This window comes from Scyliorhinus torazame, chromosome 3 (assembly GCF_047496885.1).
Source record: "Scyliorhinus torazame isolate Kashiwa2021f chromosome 3, sScyTor2.1, whole genome shotgun sequence".
Classification (NCBI taxonomy): domain Eukaryota; kingdom Metazoa; phylum Chordata; class Chondrichthyes; order Carcharhiniformes; family Scyliorhinidae; genus Scyliorhinus; species Scyliorhinus torazame.
The window spans coordinates 5,949,131-5,965,738 of record NC_092709.1 but is presented as its reverse complement, the minus strand read 5'-3'; the positions used below and the strand labels follow the sequence as shown (position 1 = coordinate 5,965,738).

Here is a 16,608-nt window from a genome sequence, read left to right as displayed (position 1 = left end):
TCATTTGTAAACAAAAATCAACAAAAAGGGAATATTAATCCCTACCCATCCATTGGATGAAGATCCAATTGAGAGAACTGCCAGTGAACTGGGTAGATGTACATTTGGTAATTCTGACTGAAGTCATTGACGAGCTGGTCGAGGGAGTAATCGCGAGGGTGAAGATGCCGTTCAAAGTCATAGATTTTCTTAACCTAGGAAAGAAAGCGTTAATACAATTGTGCAGCTTGTAGTTGCCAGTCAGAACTCAACAGAACCCCGAGCAGATATTTTGGGATTGTAATGCTCATTTCAAGTTGAAGTGATTAAGCAGACCTGTTTTACAAAACATGAACAGGAAGATAAATAACTTTAACATGATCTGTAAACCCGAACTAGGAATCAACATATCTCTTTCTTTGCAATAAAAGCAATAGAATCCACAGTGCAAAAGGAGGCTATTCGACCCATCATCTCCACCAACCCTCTGGAAGAGCACCCTACCTCGGTCCACTCCCCCACCCTATCCCCATAGCCACTAACCAACACATCTTTGGACGTCAAGGAGCAGTTTTATCATGGCCTAACCTGCACATCTTTGGACTGTGGGAGGAAACTCAGAGAAAAGCCACACAGACACGGGGAGATCATGCAAACTGCACACACAGTCACCCAAGGCCGGATTCGAACCCGGGACCCTGGCGCGGCGAGGAAGCAGTGCTAACCATGTATGGAACAATCTGCCTGGGCTGTATGCAGAAGAATACCTTTCACCGTGCCCCGGTACACGTGACAATCAATCTATATCTGACCACTGTGCCACCGTCCCGCCCCAAAACTATCTGATGCTGTTAACTATTTACAGGACGCAACGTAATATAACAGACTGTGAAGTGGGTTTTTATGACCAATCAGCATAGCCGTGTGAGACGCCATTCGATAGTCCTGGCAGAATTCCTGTCTCATCTGGAGTACCATTTTAAACAGCGAGGGAGATCAAATTGCTGATGCTGTGCAGTATTTGGGAGAAGGGATCATCTGTCAGAAGATTGTCAGTCTGTGTGTGTGTGTATGTGGTGGTGGTGGTGGGGGGGGGGGGGGGGGGGGGGGGGGGAGAAAGCTGCCAGGTGTCTAATGAAGGAGGGAGCTCCTTGCCATCCGACAAGAATTGATATAGATTCACACATTGTCTCCTTGTCGTGGGGGGAGCTGCACCATTGCCTTAACCAAACAGAATGCTCTCTCTCCTAAAACAGCAGCCCCATTGTATGTCACATGGCGTGTTCCAGCCAGGAAATAGCTGGAAGGATGTATTTGATTCCTGGGAATTAAAAGTAGCCTCATTTCCACAGCAGCAGATCAGTTCCAATCCATCCCCATTCTCAACCCCTCGCAGTTAAAAATCGAGGTGCTGCCAACTCGTGGCTAGATTTGAAGGGACAGCCATGAAGCCAAAACGAGGAGAAAAATATTTGAGCTTTTCTCACAGGGGATGCGTTTCACCTAATCTTTTCCTGATTGCTGCTGGTGTACTGAATCATACAGCGGCAAAGGAGGCCATTCAGCCCCACCGTGCCTGTGCTGTCCCTTTGAAAGAGCGTTCCCAATTTGTCCCATTCCACTACTCTTCACCATGGCCCTCCCAATTTTCCCTGTCAAGTATTTATCCAATCCCTTTTTGAAAGTTACCGATACATTTGCTTACGAGGTGCATTCCAGATTGTAACAGTAAAGGACAACGATTTTCCATACATCACACACTGTGCCTCAGGGAAACACTTTATCCTTTTTAAAGTGTACAGAATTATTGCTTACTGTTGTTTTCTCTTTCGGGGACAGTAAGCCAGGAGAATACAAATCTCGCTCATACATCTCGACCAGAATGTTTTTCAGCCAGCCACGTAAACGAAGGGGGAACTCATTCAGCTCGCTTTCCAAGCACGGAGCAATGTCTGAACAGAACAAAAAATAAATCAAGTTAAAGGTTTTCTCCCTCTCAATTCAGAACAATCTTCCAGAAAAACTGGCCAATCCTGGGTTGTTTTATTACAGTTAAAATTGTTTTGTACAAATAAAATTGGTTCAATATCTGTCGAGATAGGCAAATGGATTCTCGGTTTGCACTTCAATGAAACAGACGTCAATATATCTGTTTGCGCGAGTGTTATAAAGAGAGCACCTGTATATCTTATGGGCTGATGGTTCAGCTAGGTACGAAAGATGTGGCCTTTATCAGGCCGATGCCCTTTTCTTGTTTCAGGTGAGGAAGGAGCAGTGCTCCGAAAGCTAGTGATTTGAAACAAACCTGTTGGGCTTTAACCTGGTGTTGTAAAACCTCTCACTGTGCTCACCCCAGTCCAACACCAGCATCCCCACATCGAGATTTCTACTGTAATGGAGTGGAGTGGAGCAGTGGGGCTGGATAGACGGCCAGCAACAGAAGTAGATCAACAAAGATGTCGAGGACAGAAAGACCAAGTTAATGTAAATGGAGGAGATAATGACTAAGAAGGGTGCTGAAGGAGGCACTTTAAGAGATCAGAATGTGTTGATGGCAGAACTTGTGTTTGGAGAATAATATCCTGGAATGGGACTTTGTGATTCACAAGTGAGGCACTGCTGACACATGTTTGCCAACAAATCCACCAGGGATTCCGGGGAAACTCCTTTATCCAGGGATGTGGAACACAATATCACAGGGAGCAGTTGGGGTGAGTAGTATAGATGCATTACAGGGGAAACTAGATGAGGGACAAGGAAGTGGAGGATATTTGTGATGGGTCGCGTTAAGGTGGGTGGTAAGAGGATCATGTGAGGTATTAACCTAGACCAATGCGACCGAGTGCCATGCTGTACACACGATGTAACTTTGGTGGTATTGTGTCACAGTTCACTCAGAATCCAAGTGAACATGGACTTTTACATAGTCAGGAGATATGGGGAATGATGATAGAGGCTCCAATTTCTTTCCATCGCACAGCTGGGCAGGAATCTCTCCCGCTCTTACCACCTGTCATTAGAGTGAGTGTGTGGGAAGGATTTCAACCTGTTCAGCCGAGTTATGAACACAACTTCCTTGGTCATCAAGTCCTGGGGCGGAACTCAAACTCAGCTTCTCACTCAGAGGCAGGGAATCACCAATGCACCACAAGAACTTGTACAATGTAACACTGGGTACTAATAATATAGCAAACTAATGTTCTAAGAATGAAGTGGAAATATCAAAATGGAGTAAGCCATGGGTCACTATATAATAGCAGCAGATCCTATGGTCATTCGTCATTGAGAATAATTAAAACCTACATTTGCAGGGCCCCACGTAGTCCAGGTGAATGATGTGCCCGTTCTTGATTCCATCGAGAAGACACTTGGAAGCGAAAAACTGGCAAGAGTTTCCATATGTCCGGTTGTTAGTGCCACAGACCTGTCAGATCAAATCAGACAAAAGTGTTAAAGGAAGCAAGCAACCAAGAACAATTTTCTTCTCCTGAACTTCAAGCCAATACAGTTAAAGAAAATGAATCGGGTCATTGATCTAGAATGTTAATTCTTTCCCTCTTCACTGTTAGATTTTCCAGCATTCACTGTTCTCATTAATTGCAAGAGTTCTAGAGTAATTATAAAGGGGGACTTTAATCATCTGAATATAGACTGGGATAGTAGTGAGGCGGCAGATGACATGGCTGGAGTTATTAAATTAGTACTTTGCATTTGTCTTTACCACGAAAGAGAATGCTGCCCAGGTCATTGCGAAAGATTAGGTACTTCAGACACTTGAAAATTGATAAGGAGGGGGGTATTGAAAATGCTGCCTGAGGCGACACGGTAGCGCAGTGGTTAGCACTGCTGCATCACAGCGCCAGGGACGCGGGTTCGATTCCCACCTTGGGTGACTGACTGTGTGGAGTTTGCACGTTCTCCCCGTGTCTGCGTGGGTTTCCTCCGGGTGCTCCGGTTTCCTCCCACAGTCCAAAGATGTGCAGGTTAGGTGGATTGGACTTGCTGAATTCCGCTTGAGGGTGAAGTTACAGGGAGGGGGAATAGGGCCTGGGTAGGGTGGTCTTTCCAAGGGTCGGTGCAGACTCGATGGGCCGAATGGCCTCTTTCTTCACTGTAGAGATTCTATGATAATTAAAGTTGAAAAAGCTTCAGAACCAGATGAGTGTCCAAGGACATTGAGGGGAGGGAGAGTGGAAACTGCCATCATTTTTCAGTCTTTAGACTTGGTGGGAGGGGTGGTACCAGAGCACTGGAGAATTGCAAATGTTACCCTAATTAGAAAACGGTGTGACAATAAGTCCAGCAACCACAGGTCCACCAATTTAACCTCAGTGGTAGGGAAACTTCAAAGAAATGACAAAATTCAGTCATTTGGGCAAATGTGGGTTAATTAAAGAAAGCCAACAAGTAACTGGCTGAAGATTTTTGATGTGGTAACAAGAGAGGGTTGAAGGGGGTATGCTGATGTGGTGTAAAGGACTTCCAAATAATAAAGGATCGGGCAGCAGATTTGTGAGCAAATTTAGAGTTTGTGGGATACGAAGGGGAATAGCAACATAGATACAAAATTGGCCCAGTGACAAGAAGCAAAGTAGTGGTTAGTCAATGTTATTTTAGACGGGAGGAAGGTGTCGAGTGGAGTTCCCCTCAGGAAGAGTTGGTGTTTGGACCTCTGCTCTTCTTCATGTATATTAATAACCTAGACTTTGGTGTACGGAGCACAATTTCAAAACTTGTAATTGATACAAAACTGGGAAGTATTGTGAACAATGAGGATGGTATAGAACTACAAAAGGACAAATACAAGTTGGTGGGACTTGCAGGTAAGTGGCCGATGAAATAAATGCAGAAGTGATTCATTTTGGTAGGAAGAACGTGGAGAGAAAATATAAAATAAAAGTGCAAAATTCTAAAAGTGGGGGTGAAGGAACAGAGGGACTTTGGTATAGGTCCAAAGAAAATCAGTGAAGGTTGGCAGGACAAGTTGCGAGTGATAAAGGATACAACATCCTACTTTTATCAATAGCGATATAGTGTACAAAAGCAAGTAGGTTACGTTAAACCTGTGTAAAACATTGGTTTAGTCGCAACTGGAATATTGCATTCAGTTCTGGGCACCACACTTATTAAGGATTGAAGGCATGAGAGAGGGTGCAGAAAAGATTCACAAGAATGGTTCCAGGGAATATCTGATATGATGCCACATTGGAGAAGTTGGAGCTGTTTTCTTTGGAGAGGAGAAGATTGAGAGGAGATTTGATAGGGGGGTTCAAAATCATGGAGGTCTGGACAGAGAGGATAGGGAGAAACTGTTCCCATTGAAGGGAGGATCGAGAACCAGGCGAGCAGAGATTTAAGGTATTGGCACAAGAAGCAATGGCAACCTGAGGAAAAGCTTTTTTTATGCAGCGAGTGGTTAGGGCCTGGAACACGGTCTGAGAATGTGGTGGAAACAAATTCAATAGAGGCCTTCAAGAGGGAACTGGATTATTTTCTGTTAAGGAAAAAATGCCCGTGGCGCCGTGGTTAGCACTGGGGTTGCGGCGCTGAGGTCCCAAGTTCGATCCCAGCCCCGGGCCACTGTCCGTGTGGAGTTTGCACATTCTCATCGTGTTTGCGTGGGTCTCACCCCCACAACCCAAAGATGTGCAGGATAGGTGGATTGGCCATGCTAAATTGCCCCTTAATTGGAAAAAAATGAATTGGGTACTCTAAATTTATTTTTTTAAATGCCCTGACGTGGAAGGCACTCTCAAAATGCAACTCTTGCTTCCTCGATGTGTGGATCCAATGCGAGGTGTCCAGAACTGAATGCAATATTTCAGTTGAGACTAAACCAATGTTTTACACAGGTTTAACATAACTTCCAATGAGGCTTCAGTGTCAGGAGCTCTTGTATTGAGTCGGGGGTGCCAAGCTGAGACATTTCTCCACCTGAAGTAGGCTCATGTCAAAGTCGGATCTTATTGCACCCTGGCAGCTGATTAAAGGGGAAAAATGTTTTGGAATCTGGCTAAACGATTACCATCTCTCAAGGTATTAATGATGGATGGAGGATAACATGCAGGGAGAAAATAAGCTGCATGCCCGCTGGAAAGAGGATTGAAGAATTCAGCAATGTGGAGTGAACGGGACAATTTCAAATGGAACGGAAAATGGAGGGGTTTATAGACACAAATCTCTGAAGGGGACAAAACAAGTTGACCAAGGCATTTTATAGTCAGGTTATCCTATTTGTAAAAAAGAGAGGGTACAAAGGTAAGTAAGTTATGCTAAACCTTGACAAATCACTGGTTAGGCCTCAACTGGAGGATGGTGTTCAATCCTGGTCGCAACACATTAGGAAAAACATCAAGGCCCTGGAGAAGGTGCAGAGGAGATAGGATGATTCCAGGGATGAGGGACTTCAGTCAATGTTGAGGGATTGGAGAAGCTCGGGATGTTCTCAAAGCAGAGAAGGTTACAAGAGATTTAATGGAAGTGTTCAAAATCATGAAGATGGGGAAATTCCCTCTCCACTAACAGGAGGGCTGGTAACCAGGCTACCCAAATAATTGACAAAAGTGCCAGAGGGGAGCCTAGGTTCCTCATTGTGTAGTGAGAATGCGCTACCTGAAAGAGCCGTCGGAGCAGATTCAATAAGGGGAATTTGAAAATAAAAAATTCATAGGGCTAAGGAAAAAAAGCAGGGGGAGTGGGATTAACTGGAAAACTCTTTCATAAAGCCAGCACAAGCTCAATGGGATGACTGGCCTCCTTTTGGCTGTAAGATTCTATTTCAGATTGTTTCATTTATTTAGATATATCCTGTTTTTCTTTACTGTACCTGCTGGAAGTGGGATTTCCCTCCTACAAACCTCAATTGTCATTCATAATATGGTGCCAAATTGGGGCAGTGGAAAAAACGGGAGGATAATGACATTATGAGCTCCTTCTTTTTTACCCTGCCGTAAAGTTGAAAATGGTTAACTGGTCTTACCTGTTGGAGTTCAGGGGAGCTTACAGGGCAGGATGTTGGTTCCTGGCAGATACAAGTGGGGTAACCAATTTCATTGAGCTTGCAGACCCTGCCATGCCTACAGCGGACCATCTTGCAAGAGTCTAAAATAAGAATAAAATAAAGTGTATCATCTGTAAAGTTCTCTTCATTAGTGTTTTTTTGGGGAGGGGGGAAGAGTTGCGATGAACAGACCTTATTGTGCATAATTGTCTTTCAATGATCTTAATGCAGTCTTAATTTAAAGCCTCAATTGATTGGTGGTAACTGACGTGAATATTTATAATCTTTGCTCTCTGACATTCTCCTTTCTCTCCTGATGCTGCTGATTCCGAGAGCAGGTAGCTGTCCTTCAGGCCCTCTGAGATGATGAGTGTCAGCGTTCAGTCTCACACCCATTCCCAATCATAGACTTTATCATAGAATTTACAGTGCAGAAGGAGGCCATTTGGCCCATCGAGTCTGCACCGGCTCTTGGAAAGAGCACCCTACCCAAGGTAAACACCTCCACCCTAACCCCATAACCCAGTAACCATCCCAATACTAAGGGCAATTTTGGCCACTAAGGGCAATTTATCATGGCCAATCCACCTAACCTGCACATCTTTGGACTGTGGGAGGAAACCGGAGCACCCGGAGGAAACCCACGCACACACGGGGAGGACGTGCAGACTCTGCACAGACAGTGACCCAAGCCGGAATCGAACCTGGGACCCTGGAGCTGTGAAGCAATTGTGCTATCCACAATGCTACCGTGCTGCCCCCGGTAGCATAGGAGAATCAGGACCTGCACTCCGAGAGAGAGAGTGCGAGTTGGTGAAATGAGACTACAATGTTTAAAGAATTCTAAGCAGTTAGAACAAGTAAATGGTAATGTTCCCAAGTTCATTCGACCTCGCCATCTTGTAACTGGAAGGTCCATATCACCAGCAGGAAAGTGTAATAGGACAAGAAATAAAAGGTCAATGAGGCCAAACACACAATCACCTCTCAACAGTACAGCACAGAACAGGTCCTTCGGCCCTCGGTGTTGTGCCGAGCATTGTCCGAAACCAAGATCAAGCTATCCCACCCCTGTCATTCTGGTGAGCTCCATGTGCCTATCCAATAACCGCTTGAAAGTTCCTAAAGTGCCCGACTCCACTATCACAGCAGGCAGTCCATTCTACACCCTAACCACTCTCTGAGTAAAGAACCTACATCGGACATCCCTCCTATATCTCCCACCCTGAATCTTATAGTTATGCCCCCTTGTAACAGCTACATCCACCCGAGGAAATAGTCTCTGAACGTCCACTCTATCTATCCCCCTCATTATCTTATAAACCACTATTTGGAGTATTGCGTACAGTTCTGGTCACATTATAGGAAGGACGTGGAGGCTTTGGAGCGGGTGCAGAGGAGATTTACCAGGATGTTGCCTGGTATGGAGGGAAAATCTTACGAGGAAAGGCTGATGGACTTGAGGTTGTTTTCGTTGGAGAGAAGAAGGTTAAGAGGAGACTTAATAGAGGCATACAAAATGATCAGGGGGTTGGATAGGGTGGACAGTGAGAGCCTTCTCCCGCGGATGGATATGGCTGGCACGAGGGGACATAACTTTAAACTGAGGGGTAATAGATATAGGACAGAGGTCAGAGATAGGTTCTTTACGCAAAGAGTAGTGAGGCCGTGGAATGCCCTACCTGCTACAGTAGTGAACTCGCCAACATTGAGGGCATTTAAAAGTTTATTGGATAAACATATGGATGATAATGGCATAGTGTAGGTTGGATGGCTTTTGTTTCGGTGCAACATCGTGGGCCGAAGGGCCTGTACTGCGCTGTATTGTTCTATGTTCTATGTTCTAAGTTGCCTCTCATCCTCCTCCGCTCCAAAGAGAAAAGCTCTAGCTCCCTCAACCTTTCCTCATAAGACCTATCCTGTGAACCAGGCAGCATCCTGGTAAATCTCCTTTGCACCCTTTCCAATGCTTCTACATCCTTCCTATAGTGAGGTGACCAGAACTGCACACAATGCTCCAAATATGGTCTCAACAGGGTCACGTACAGTTGCAGCATAACCCCGTGGCTCTGAAAATCAAGCCCCCTGTTAATAAACGCTAACACACTATAGGCCTTCTTCACGGCTCTATCCACTTGAGTGGCAACCTTCAGAGATCTGTGGACATGAACCCCAAGATCTCTCTGTTCCTCCACATTCCTCAGAACTCTGCCGTTGACCCTGTAATCCGCCAATTTTTTCTACCAAAATGAATCACCTCGCACTTATCAGGGTTAAACTCCATCTGCCATTTTTCGGCCCAGCTCTGCATCCTATCAATGTCTCTTTGCAGCCTACAACATCCCTCCACCTCATCCACTACTCCACCAATCTTGGTGTCATCAGCAAATTTACTGACCCACCCTACAGCCCCCTCCTCCAAGTCATTGATAAAAATCACAAATAGCAGAGGACCCAGCACTGATCCCTGTGGTACACCGCTGGTAACTGGTCTCCAGTCTGAAAATTTTCCATCCACCACCACCTTCTGTCTTCTATGTGATAGCCAGTTACTTATCCAATTGGCCAAATTTCCCTCTATCCCACACCTCCTTACTTTCTTCATGCGCCGACCATGGGGAACCTTATCAAACGCCTTACTAAAATCCATGTATATGACATCAACTGCTCTACCTTCATCTACACACTTAGTTACCTCCTCAAAGAATTCAATCAAATTTGTGAGGCAAGACCTACCCTTCACGAATCTGTGTTGACTATCCCGGATTAAGCTGCATCTTTCCAAATAGTCATAAATCCTATCCTTCAGGACCTTTTCCATTAACTTACCAACCACCGAAGTAAGACTATCCGGCCTATAATTACCAGGGTCATTCCTATTCCCTTTCTTGAACAGAGGAACAACGTTCGCCACTCTCCAGTCCTCTGGCACTATCCCCGTGGACAGTGAGGACCCAAAGATCAAAGCCAAAGGCTCTGCAATCTCATCCCTTGCCTCCAAATAATCCTTGGATATATTCCATCTGGCCCAGGGGACTTGTCCACCCCAAGGTTTTTCAAAATTGCGAATACATCCTTCCTCAGAACATCTACCTCCTCCAGCCTACGTATCACACTCTCATCCTCAAAACCATGGCCCCTCTCCTTGGTGAAAACTGAAGAAAATTATTCATTCAACACCTCTCCTATTTCTTCTGACTCCATGCACAAGTTCCCACTACTGTCCTTGACCGGCCTTAACCTCATCCTGATCATTCTTTTATTTCTCACATAAGAGTAAAAAGCCTTGGGGTTTCCTTGATCTGACCCGCCAAGGACTTCTCATGCCCCCTCCTAGCTCTCCTAAGCCCTTTTCTTAGCTCATTCCTTGCTACCTTGTAACCCTCAAGCGACCCAACTGAACCTTGTTCCTCATCTTTACATACGCTTCCTTTTTCCCCTTGACAAGACATTCAACCTCTTTTGTGAATCATTTCCTCCCTGCCTGACAGGGACTTACTTACCTATCAAGGACACGCAATATTTGTTCCTTGAACAAGCTCCACTTTTCATTTGTACCTTTCCCTGACAGTTTCTGTTCCCATCTTATGCTCCCTAATTCTTGCCTAATCGCATCATAATTACCCCTCCCCCAATTATAAACCTTGCCCTGCCGTATGGCCATATCCCTCTCCATTGCAATAGTGAAAGACACCGAATTGTGGTCACTATCTCCAAAGTGCTCTCCCACAAACAAATCTAACACTTGGCCCGGTTCATTACCCAGTACCAAATCCAATGTGGCCCCACCTCTTGTTGGCCTATCCACATATTGTGTCAGGAAACCCTCCTGCACACACTGTACAAAAACTGCCCCATCCGAACTGTTTGACCTATCCAGGTTCCAATCAATATTTGGAAAGTTAAAGTCCCCATGACAACTACCCTGAGACCTCCACACCTATCCATAATCTGTTTTGTAATTTCTTCCTCCACATCTCTATTACTATTTGAGCGCCTGTAGAAAACTCCTAACAATGTGACCGCTCCTTTCCTATTTCTAACTTCAGCCCAAATTACCTCAGTAGGCAGATCCCCTTCAAACTGCCTTTCTGCAGCCGTTAAACTATCCTTTATCAACAATGCTACTCCTCCACCTCTTTTACCACCTTCCCTACTCTTACTGAGACAGCTATACCCCGGAACTTCCAACAACCATTCCTGTCCCTGTTCTAACCATGTCTCTGTAATGGCCAGGACATCGTAGTCCCAAGTACCAATCCATAAGAACATAAGAACATAAGAACTAGGAACAGGAGTAGACCATCTGGCCCCTCGAGCCTGCTCCGCCATTTAATGAGATCATGTCTGATCTTTGTGGACTCAGCTCCACTCTCCGGCCCGTACACCATATCCCCGAATCCCTTTATTCGTTAGAAAGGTATCTACCTTTTTCTTAAAAACGTTTAAAGAAGGAGCCTCATCTGCTTCACTGGGCAAGGAATTCCAGAGATTCACAACCCTTTGGGTGAAGAAGTTCCTCCTAAACTCGGTCCTAAATCTACTTCCCCTTATTTTGAGGCTATGCCCCCTAGTTCTGCTTTTACCCTCCAGTGGAAACAACCTGCCCGCATCTATCCTATCTATTCCCTTCATAATTTTATATGTTTCAATAAGATCCCCCCGCATCCTTCTAAACTCCAATGATTACAGTCCCAGTCTACTCAACCTCTCGTCATAATCTAATCCCCTCAACTCTGGGATCAACCTAGTGAATCTCCTCTGCACTCCCTCCAGTGCCAGTACGTCCTTTCACAGGTAAGGAGACCAAAACTGAACACAATACTCCAGATGTGGCCTCACCAACACCTGATACAATTACAGCATAACCTCCCTAGTCTTGAACTCCATCCCTCTAGCAATGAAAGACAAAACTCGATTAGCCTTCTTAATCACCCGTTGCACCTGTCCACGCTCCAAGTTCACCTACCTTATTCTGGATGCTCCTTGCATTGAAGTAGACACACTTCAACCCACCTTTCTGTCTGCCGGTACACTCCTGCGACCTTGATACCCTCCTCAGTATTTAAATACTCTCAACACTGACTTCTGGACTACAGCTCGTTTACCCATCCCCCTGACAAATTAGTTTAACCCCCCCCCCCGAAGAGCCGTAGCAAATTTCCCTCCCAGGATATTGGTGCCCCTCTGGTTCAGGTATAAACCGTCCTGTCTGTACAGGTCCCACCTTCCCCAGAATGTGCTCCAATTATTCACGTAGCTCAAACCCTCCCTCCTGCACCATCCCTGCAGCCACGTGTTTATCTGCACTCTCTCCCTGTTCCTCACCTCACTAGCACGTGGCACCGGCAACAAACCAGAGATGACAACATGGTTTGTCCCGGCTCTCAGCTTCCACCCTAGCTCCCTAAATTCCTGTTTTAAATCCCAGTCCCTTCTCTTACCTATGTCGTTGGTACCGATGTGTACCACAACTTGGGACTGTTACCCCTCCCCTTTAAGGATTCTGAAAACATGGTCCGAGACGTCACGGACCCTGGCACCCGGGAGGCAACATACCATCCGTGAGTCTCTTTCGCTGCCACAGAACCGTCTATCTGTCCCTCTAACTATCGAGTCCCCAATAACCATTGCTCTCCTCTCCCTCCTTCCCTTCTGACCCACAGGGACGGACATCGTGCTGGAGATCCGTTCACCGTGGCTTACCCCTGGTAGGTCGTTCCCCCCCAGCAGTATCCAAAGCGGTAAACTTGTTACTGAAGGGAACGACCACAGAGGATCCCTGCACTGACTGCTTCCTCCCAGCCCCTCTCACCGTCACACATCTACCTTGATTCTTCGGAGTAACTACATCCCTGAAGCTACTATCTATGACCACCTCTGCCTCCCGAATGATCCGAAGTTCATCCAGCTCCAGCTCCAGTTCCCTAACGCGGTTTCTAAGGAGTTGGAGATGGGTGCACTTCCCACAGGTGAAATCAGCAGGGACACTGACGGCGTCCCTCACCTCAAACATTCTGCAGGAGGAACATTGCACTGCCTTCCCTGCCAGCCCCTCCAGATAAAACAAGAAAAAGAAAGAAAGAGCTCACCTGTTATTCACTCTACCCCTTAGGTTAGAGGAGGTGGAAGGGTGGGGGTCACGACAAGTGTAGTGGCTGGGGTTTAGGAACCGTCCAACTTAAATACAGGTAAAAATAAAACACTTAACCAGCAACCACTGCGCCCCGCACGATAACAGCAATCAGCTGTTATGGGCCCGCGCAAACAATTTAAATCTTTACTACTTACCCAGCAGTCACTCTGTCCTCACTCTGACCGGATTCAGCTGGAAACTCCCAACAGTAAGTTTTTTAAAAATTGACTCCCCTTCTCAGCAAGCACTCACTGAGCAACCACTGCGCCCCGCACGAGAACAGCAATCAGCTGTTATAGGCCCGCGCAAACAATTTAAATCTATACTACTTACCCAGCAGTCACTCTGTCCTCACTCCAACCGGATTCAGCTGGAAACTCCCAAATTTACTCCCCTTCTCAGCAAGCACTCACTCAGCAACCACTGGGCCCCGCACGAGTACACCTCAGGGAAAAGAAAAACTACTTCCCAGTCACCAGCCAATCACTTACCTGCAGGCTGTGACATCACGGTTCAACTTTCTACTTCTACCTGCCCTCTAGTCTCCCTCTTGATCTTTACTCGGCTGGTATCCTTACAGTGATTGTTTTTTTTTTGGTTAAAGGTTGAGGTAGGGAGGGAAACACTGAAGAAGTGTTTGGGATTTAACTGTCACTTGACAACAGCTCCTCCACAAACCACCTCCTGGATACAGTGACCGCAATGCACTGGTGCAAATTTTTTAAAGTTAGTTTTTTAGTTTAGTTAGTTCGAGCTTAAAAGATACTGATTTTGACATATGGGAAAAGGACAGAAAGAACTATGACTCAAGTAAGCAAGTTGTTTGCATTATTACTGATAAATCCAAACTGAGGTAATACTTACTGAGTTTACTTTGTATGTTGTCAGTCTTACTGCTATCATGCACATTGACTCCAGCACCATTTTCATCCTGATTGAAATCAGATCCATTGTTGACATTGGAACCTGCTACATTGATCTGGTTGAGGTCACCTTCAGTGGATTGAGTATCAATCTGCTGATTGGCACCCGCCACATTCATCTGGTTGAGGTCATCTTCAATGGATTGAGTATTAATCTGCTGATTGGTACCCGCCACATTCATCTGGTTGAGGTCATCTTCAGTGGATTGGGCATTATCCTGCTCCTGAGTTTCTGGTCCATTGTTATTGAACACTGCTACATTGAGATTGGATTCTGTTCCATCATCATTGTCATCTTCCTCCTGAGAAAAGGCCATCGTGTTGGTACCAATATTCTGGGTCTGCAAACAGAGGGGAAACCTCCAACAGATTATTGAAAGTATGTGCAGCACCCGTGGCTACAACTTCTGTGCAAGTCATGTTGATAATATTAGATATTTTAAAAATCAGAAACATTTCAATTAAAAGTTTACACCTACTGGTTTAGAACATAGAACATACAGTGCAGAAGGAGGCCATTCGGCCCATCAAGTCTGCACCAACCCACTTAAGTCCTCACTTTTATATTATCGCCGTAACCCAATAAACCCTCCTGACCTTTTTGGACACTAAGAGCAATTTATCACGGCCAATCCACCTAACCTGCACGTCTTTGGACTGTGGGAAGAAACCGGAGCACCCAGAGGAAACCCACGCACACACGGGGAGAACGTGCAGACTCCGCACAGACTGTGATCCAGCGGGGAAACGTACCTGGGACCCTGGCGCTGTGAAGCCACAGTGCTAGCCACTTGTGATACCGTGCTGCCCAGATTGAGATTTTGATTTGTGCAAAAATATAAAATATTTAAATGAAAAATCGAAAACGAAAACCTTTGTGCACCTAGTGTAAGTATTGAGGACGTCCAGAGCTGGGAATCAATGTATGAAATCAAAATGAAATGAAAATCGCTTATTGTCACAAGTAGGCTTCAAATGAAGTTACTGTGAAAAGCCCCTAGTCACCACATTCCGGTGCCTGTTCGGGGAGGCTCGTATGGAAATCGAACCGTGCTGCTGGCCTGCCTTGGTCTGCTTTAAAAGCCAGCGATATAGCCCTGTGCTAAACCAGCCCCTTATGTAATATACCAGATATGGGCTATTGTGGGGACCCTGTGATCTGCTTTTTCAAAACCATTAAAGCATTTGCTATAAATGTTCAATTACTATAGTCAAGCTACTGATCTCATTTTCCCATTAAAACCATGGATTGGCAGCTTTAACCAATAGTCTATGTTCTTTTACCGCCACCCTTTATTCTGTGTCTTTTTTATCTTTATATTTTAAAACTCATTGTACAGAGAGGTGCCAGGTTTGGGATAGGGGAACCACAGGGGGCAGCAGCACTGACACATTCCTGCTTTTTTGTGGTGATATGGCAGTATAAGAAATAGGAACAGCAGTTTCAGCCCCTTGAACCTGCTCTGCTGTTCAAGAAGATCATGGCCAATATTCAACCTGTGGATGTGGAAACATTGGAAAGGGTGCAGAGGAGATTTACCAGAATGTTGCCTGGTATGGAGGGAAGATCTTATGAGGAAAGGCTGAGGGACTTGAGGCTGTTTTCGTTAGAGAGAAGAAGGCTAAGAGGTGACTTAATTGAGGCATACAAGATGATCAGAGGATTGGGTAGGGTGGACAGTGAGAGCCTTTTTCCTCGGATGGTGATGTCCAACACGAGGGGACATAGCTTTAAATTGAGGGGCGATAGATATAAGACAGATGTCAGAGGTAGGTTGTTTACTCAGAGAGTAGTAAGGGCGTGGAATGCCCTGCCTGCAACAGTAGTGGACTCACCAACACTAAGGGCATTCAAATGGTCATTGGATAGACATATGGACGATAAGGGAATAGTGTAGATGGGCTTTAGAGTGGTTTCACAGGTCGGCGCAACATTGAGGGCCGAAGGGCCTGTACTGCGCTGTAAAGTTCTATGTTCTATGTTCTCTTTCCACAGGATTCCCTCACATCCCTTCATTCCCTTAGTGTGCAAAAACTCTTACCAATCTCAGTCTTGAATCTATTCAATGACTTCGTATCCACAGCTCTCGAGTTTCTCAAGTAGAGAATTCCAAAGATTCACAACACCCTCCCCCCCCCGTGTGAAGAAGTTTCACCTCCCCTCAGTCAAAGAACAAAGAACAAAGAACAAAGAAATGTACAGCACAGGAACAGGCCCTTCGGCCCTCCAAGCCCGTGCCGACCATACTGCCCGACTAAACTACAATCTTCTACACTTCCTGGGTCCGTATCCTTCTATTCCCATCCTATTCATATATTTGTCAAGATGCCCCTTAAATGTCCCTATCGTCCCTGCCTCCACTACCTCCTCCGGTAGTGAGTTCCAGGCACCCACTACCCTCTGCGTAAAAAACTTGCCTCGTACATCTACTCTAAACTTTGCCCCTCTCACCTTAAACCTATGCCCCCTAGTAATTGACCCCTCTACCCTGGGGAAAAGCCTCTGACTATCCACTCTGTCTATGCCCCTCATAATTTTGTATACCTCTATCAGGTCGCCCCTCAACCTC

The 16,608-nt window shown here is 45.7% G+C and overlaps 1 protein-coding gene across 3 annotated transcripts in view; it reads right to left on the bottom strand.

The window, feature by feature from the left end:
- Nucleotides 1-16,608, bottom strand: part of LOC140408264 (uncharacterized) — a 179,571-nt gene that overhangs the window by 2,307 nt on the left and 160,656 nt on the right. For all 3 annotated transcript variants that reach the window (XM_072495229.1, XM_072495227.1, XM_072495228.1), the window contains exons 5-9: nt 13,980-14,379; nt 6,959-7,080; nt 3,283-3,403; nt 1,795-1,931; nt 46-194 (exon numbers count right to left, since the gene is read on the bottom strand). In XM_072495229.1, coding sequence (XP_072351330.1) covers nt 46-194; nt 1,795-1,931; nt 3,283-3,403; nt 6,959-7,080; nt 13,980-14,379 — 929 coding nt within the window. The remainder of the gene's footprint in view (nt 1-45; nt 195-1,794; nt 1,932-3,282; nt 3,404-6,958; nt 7,081-13,979; nt 14,380-16,608) is intronic.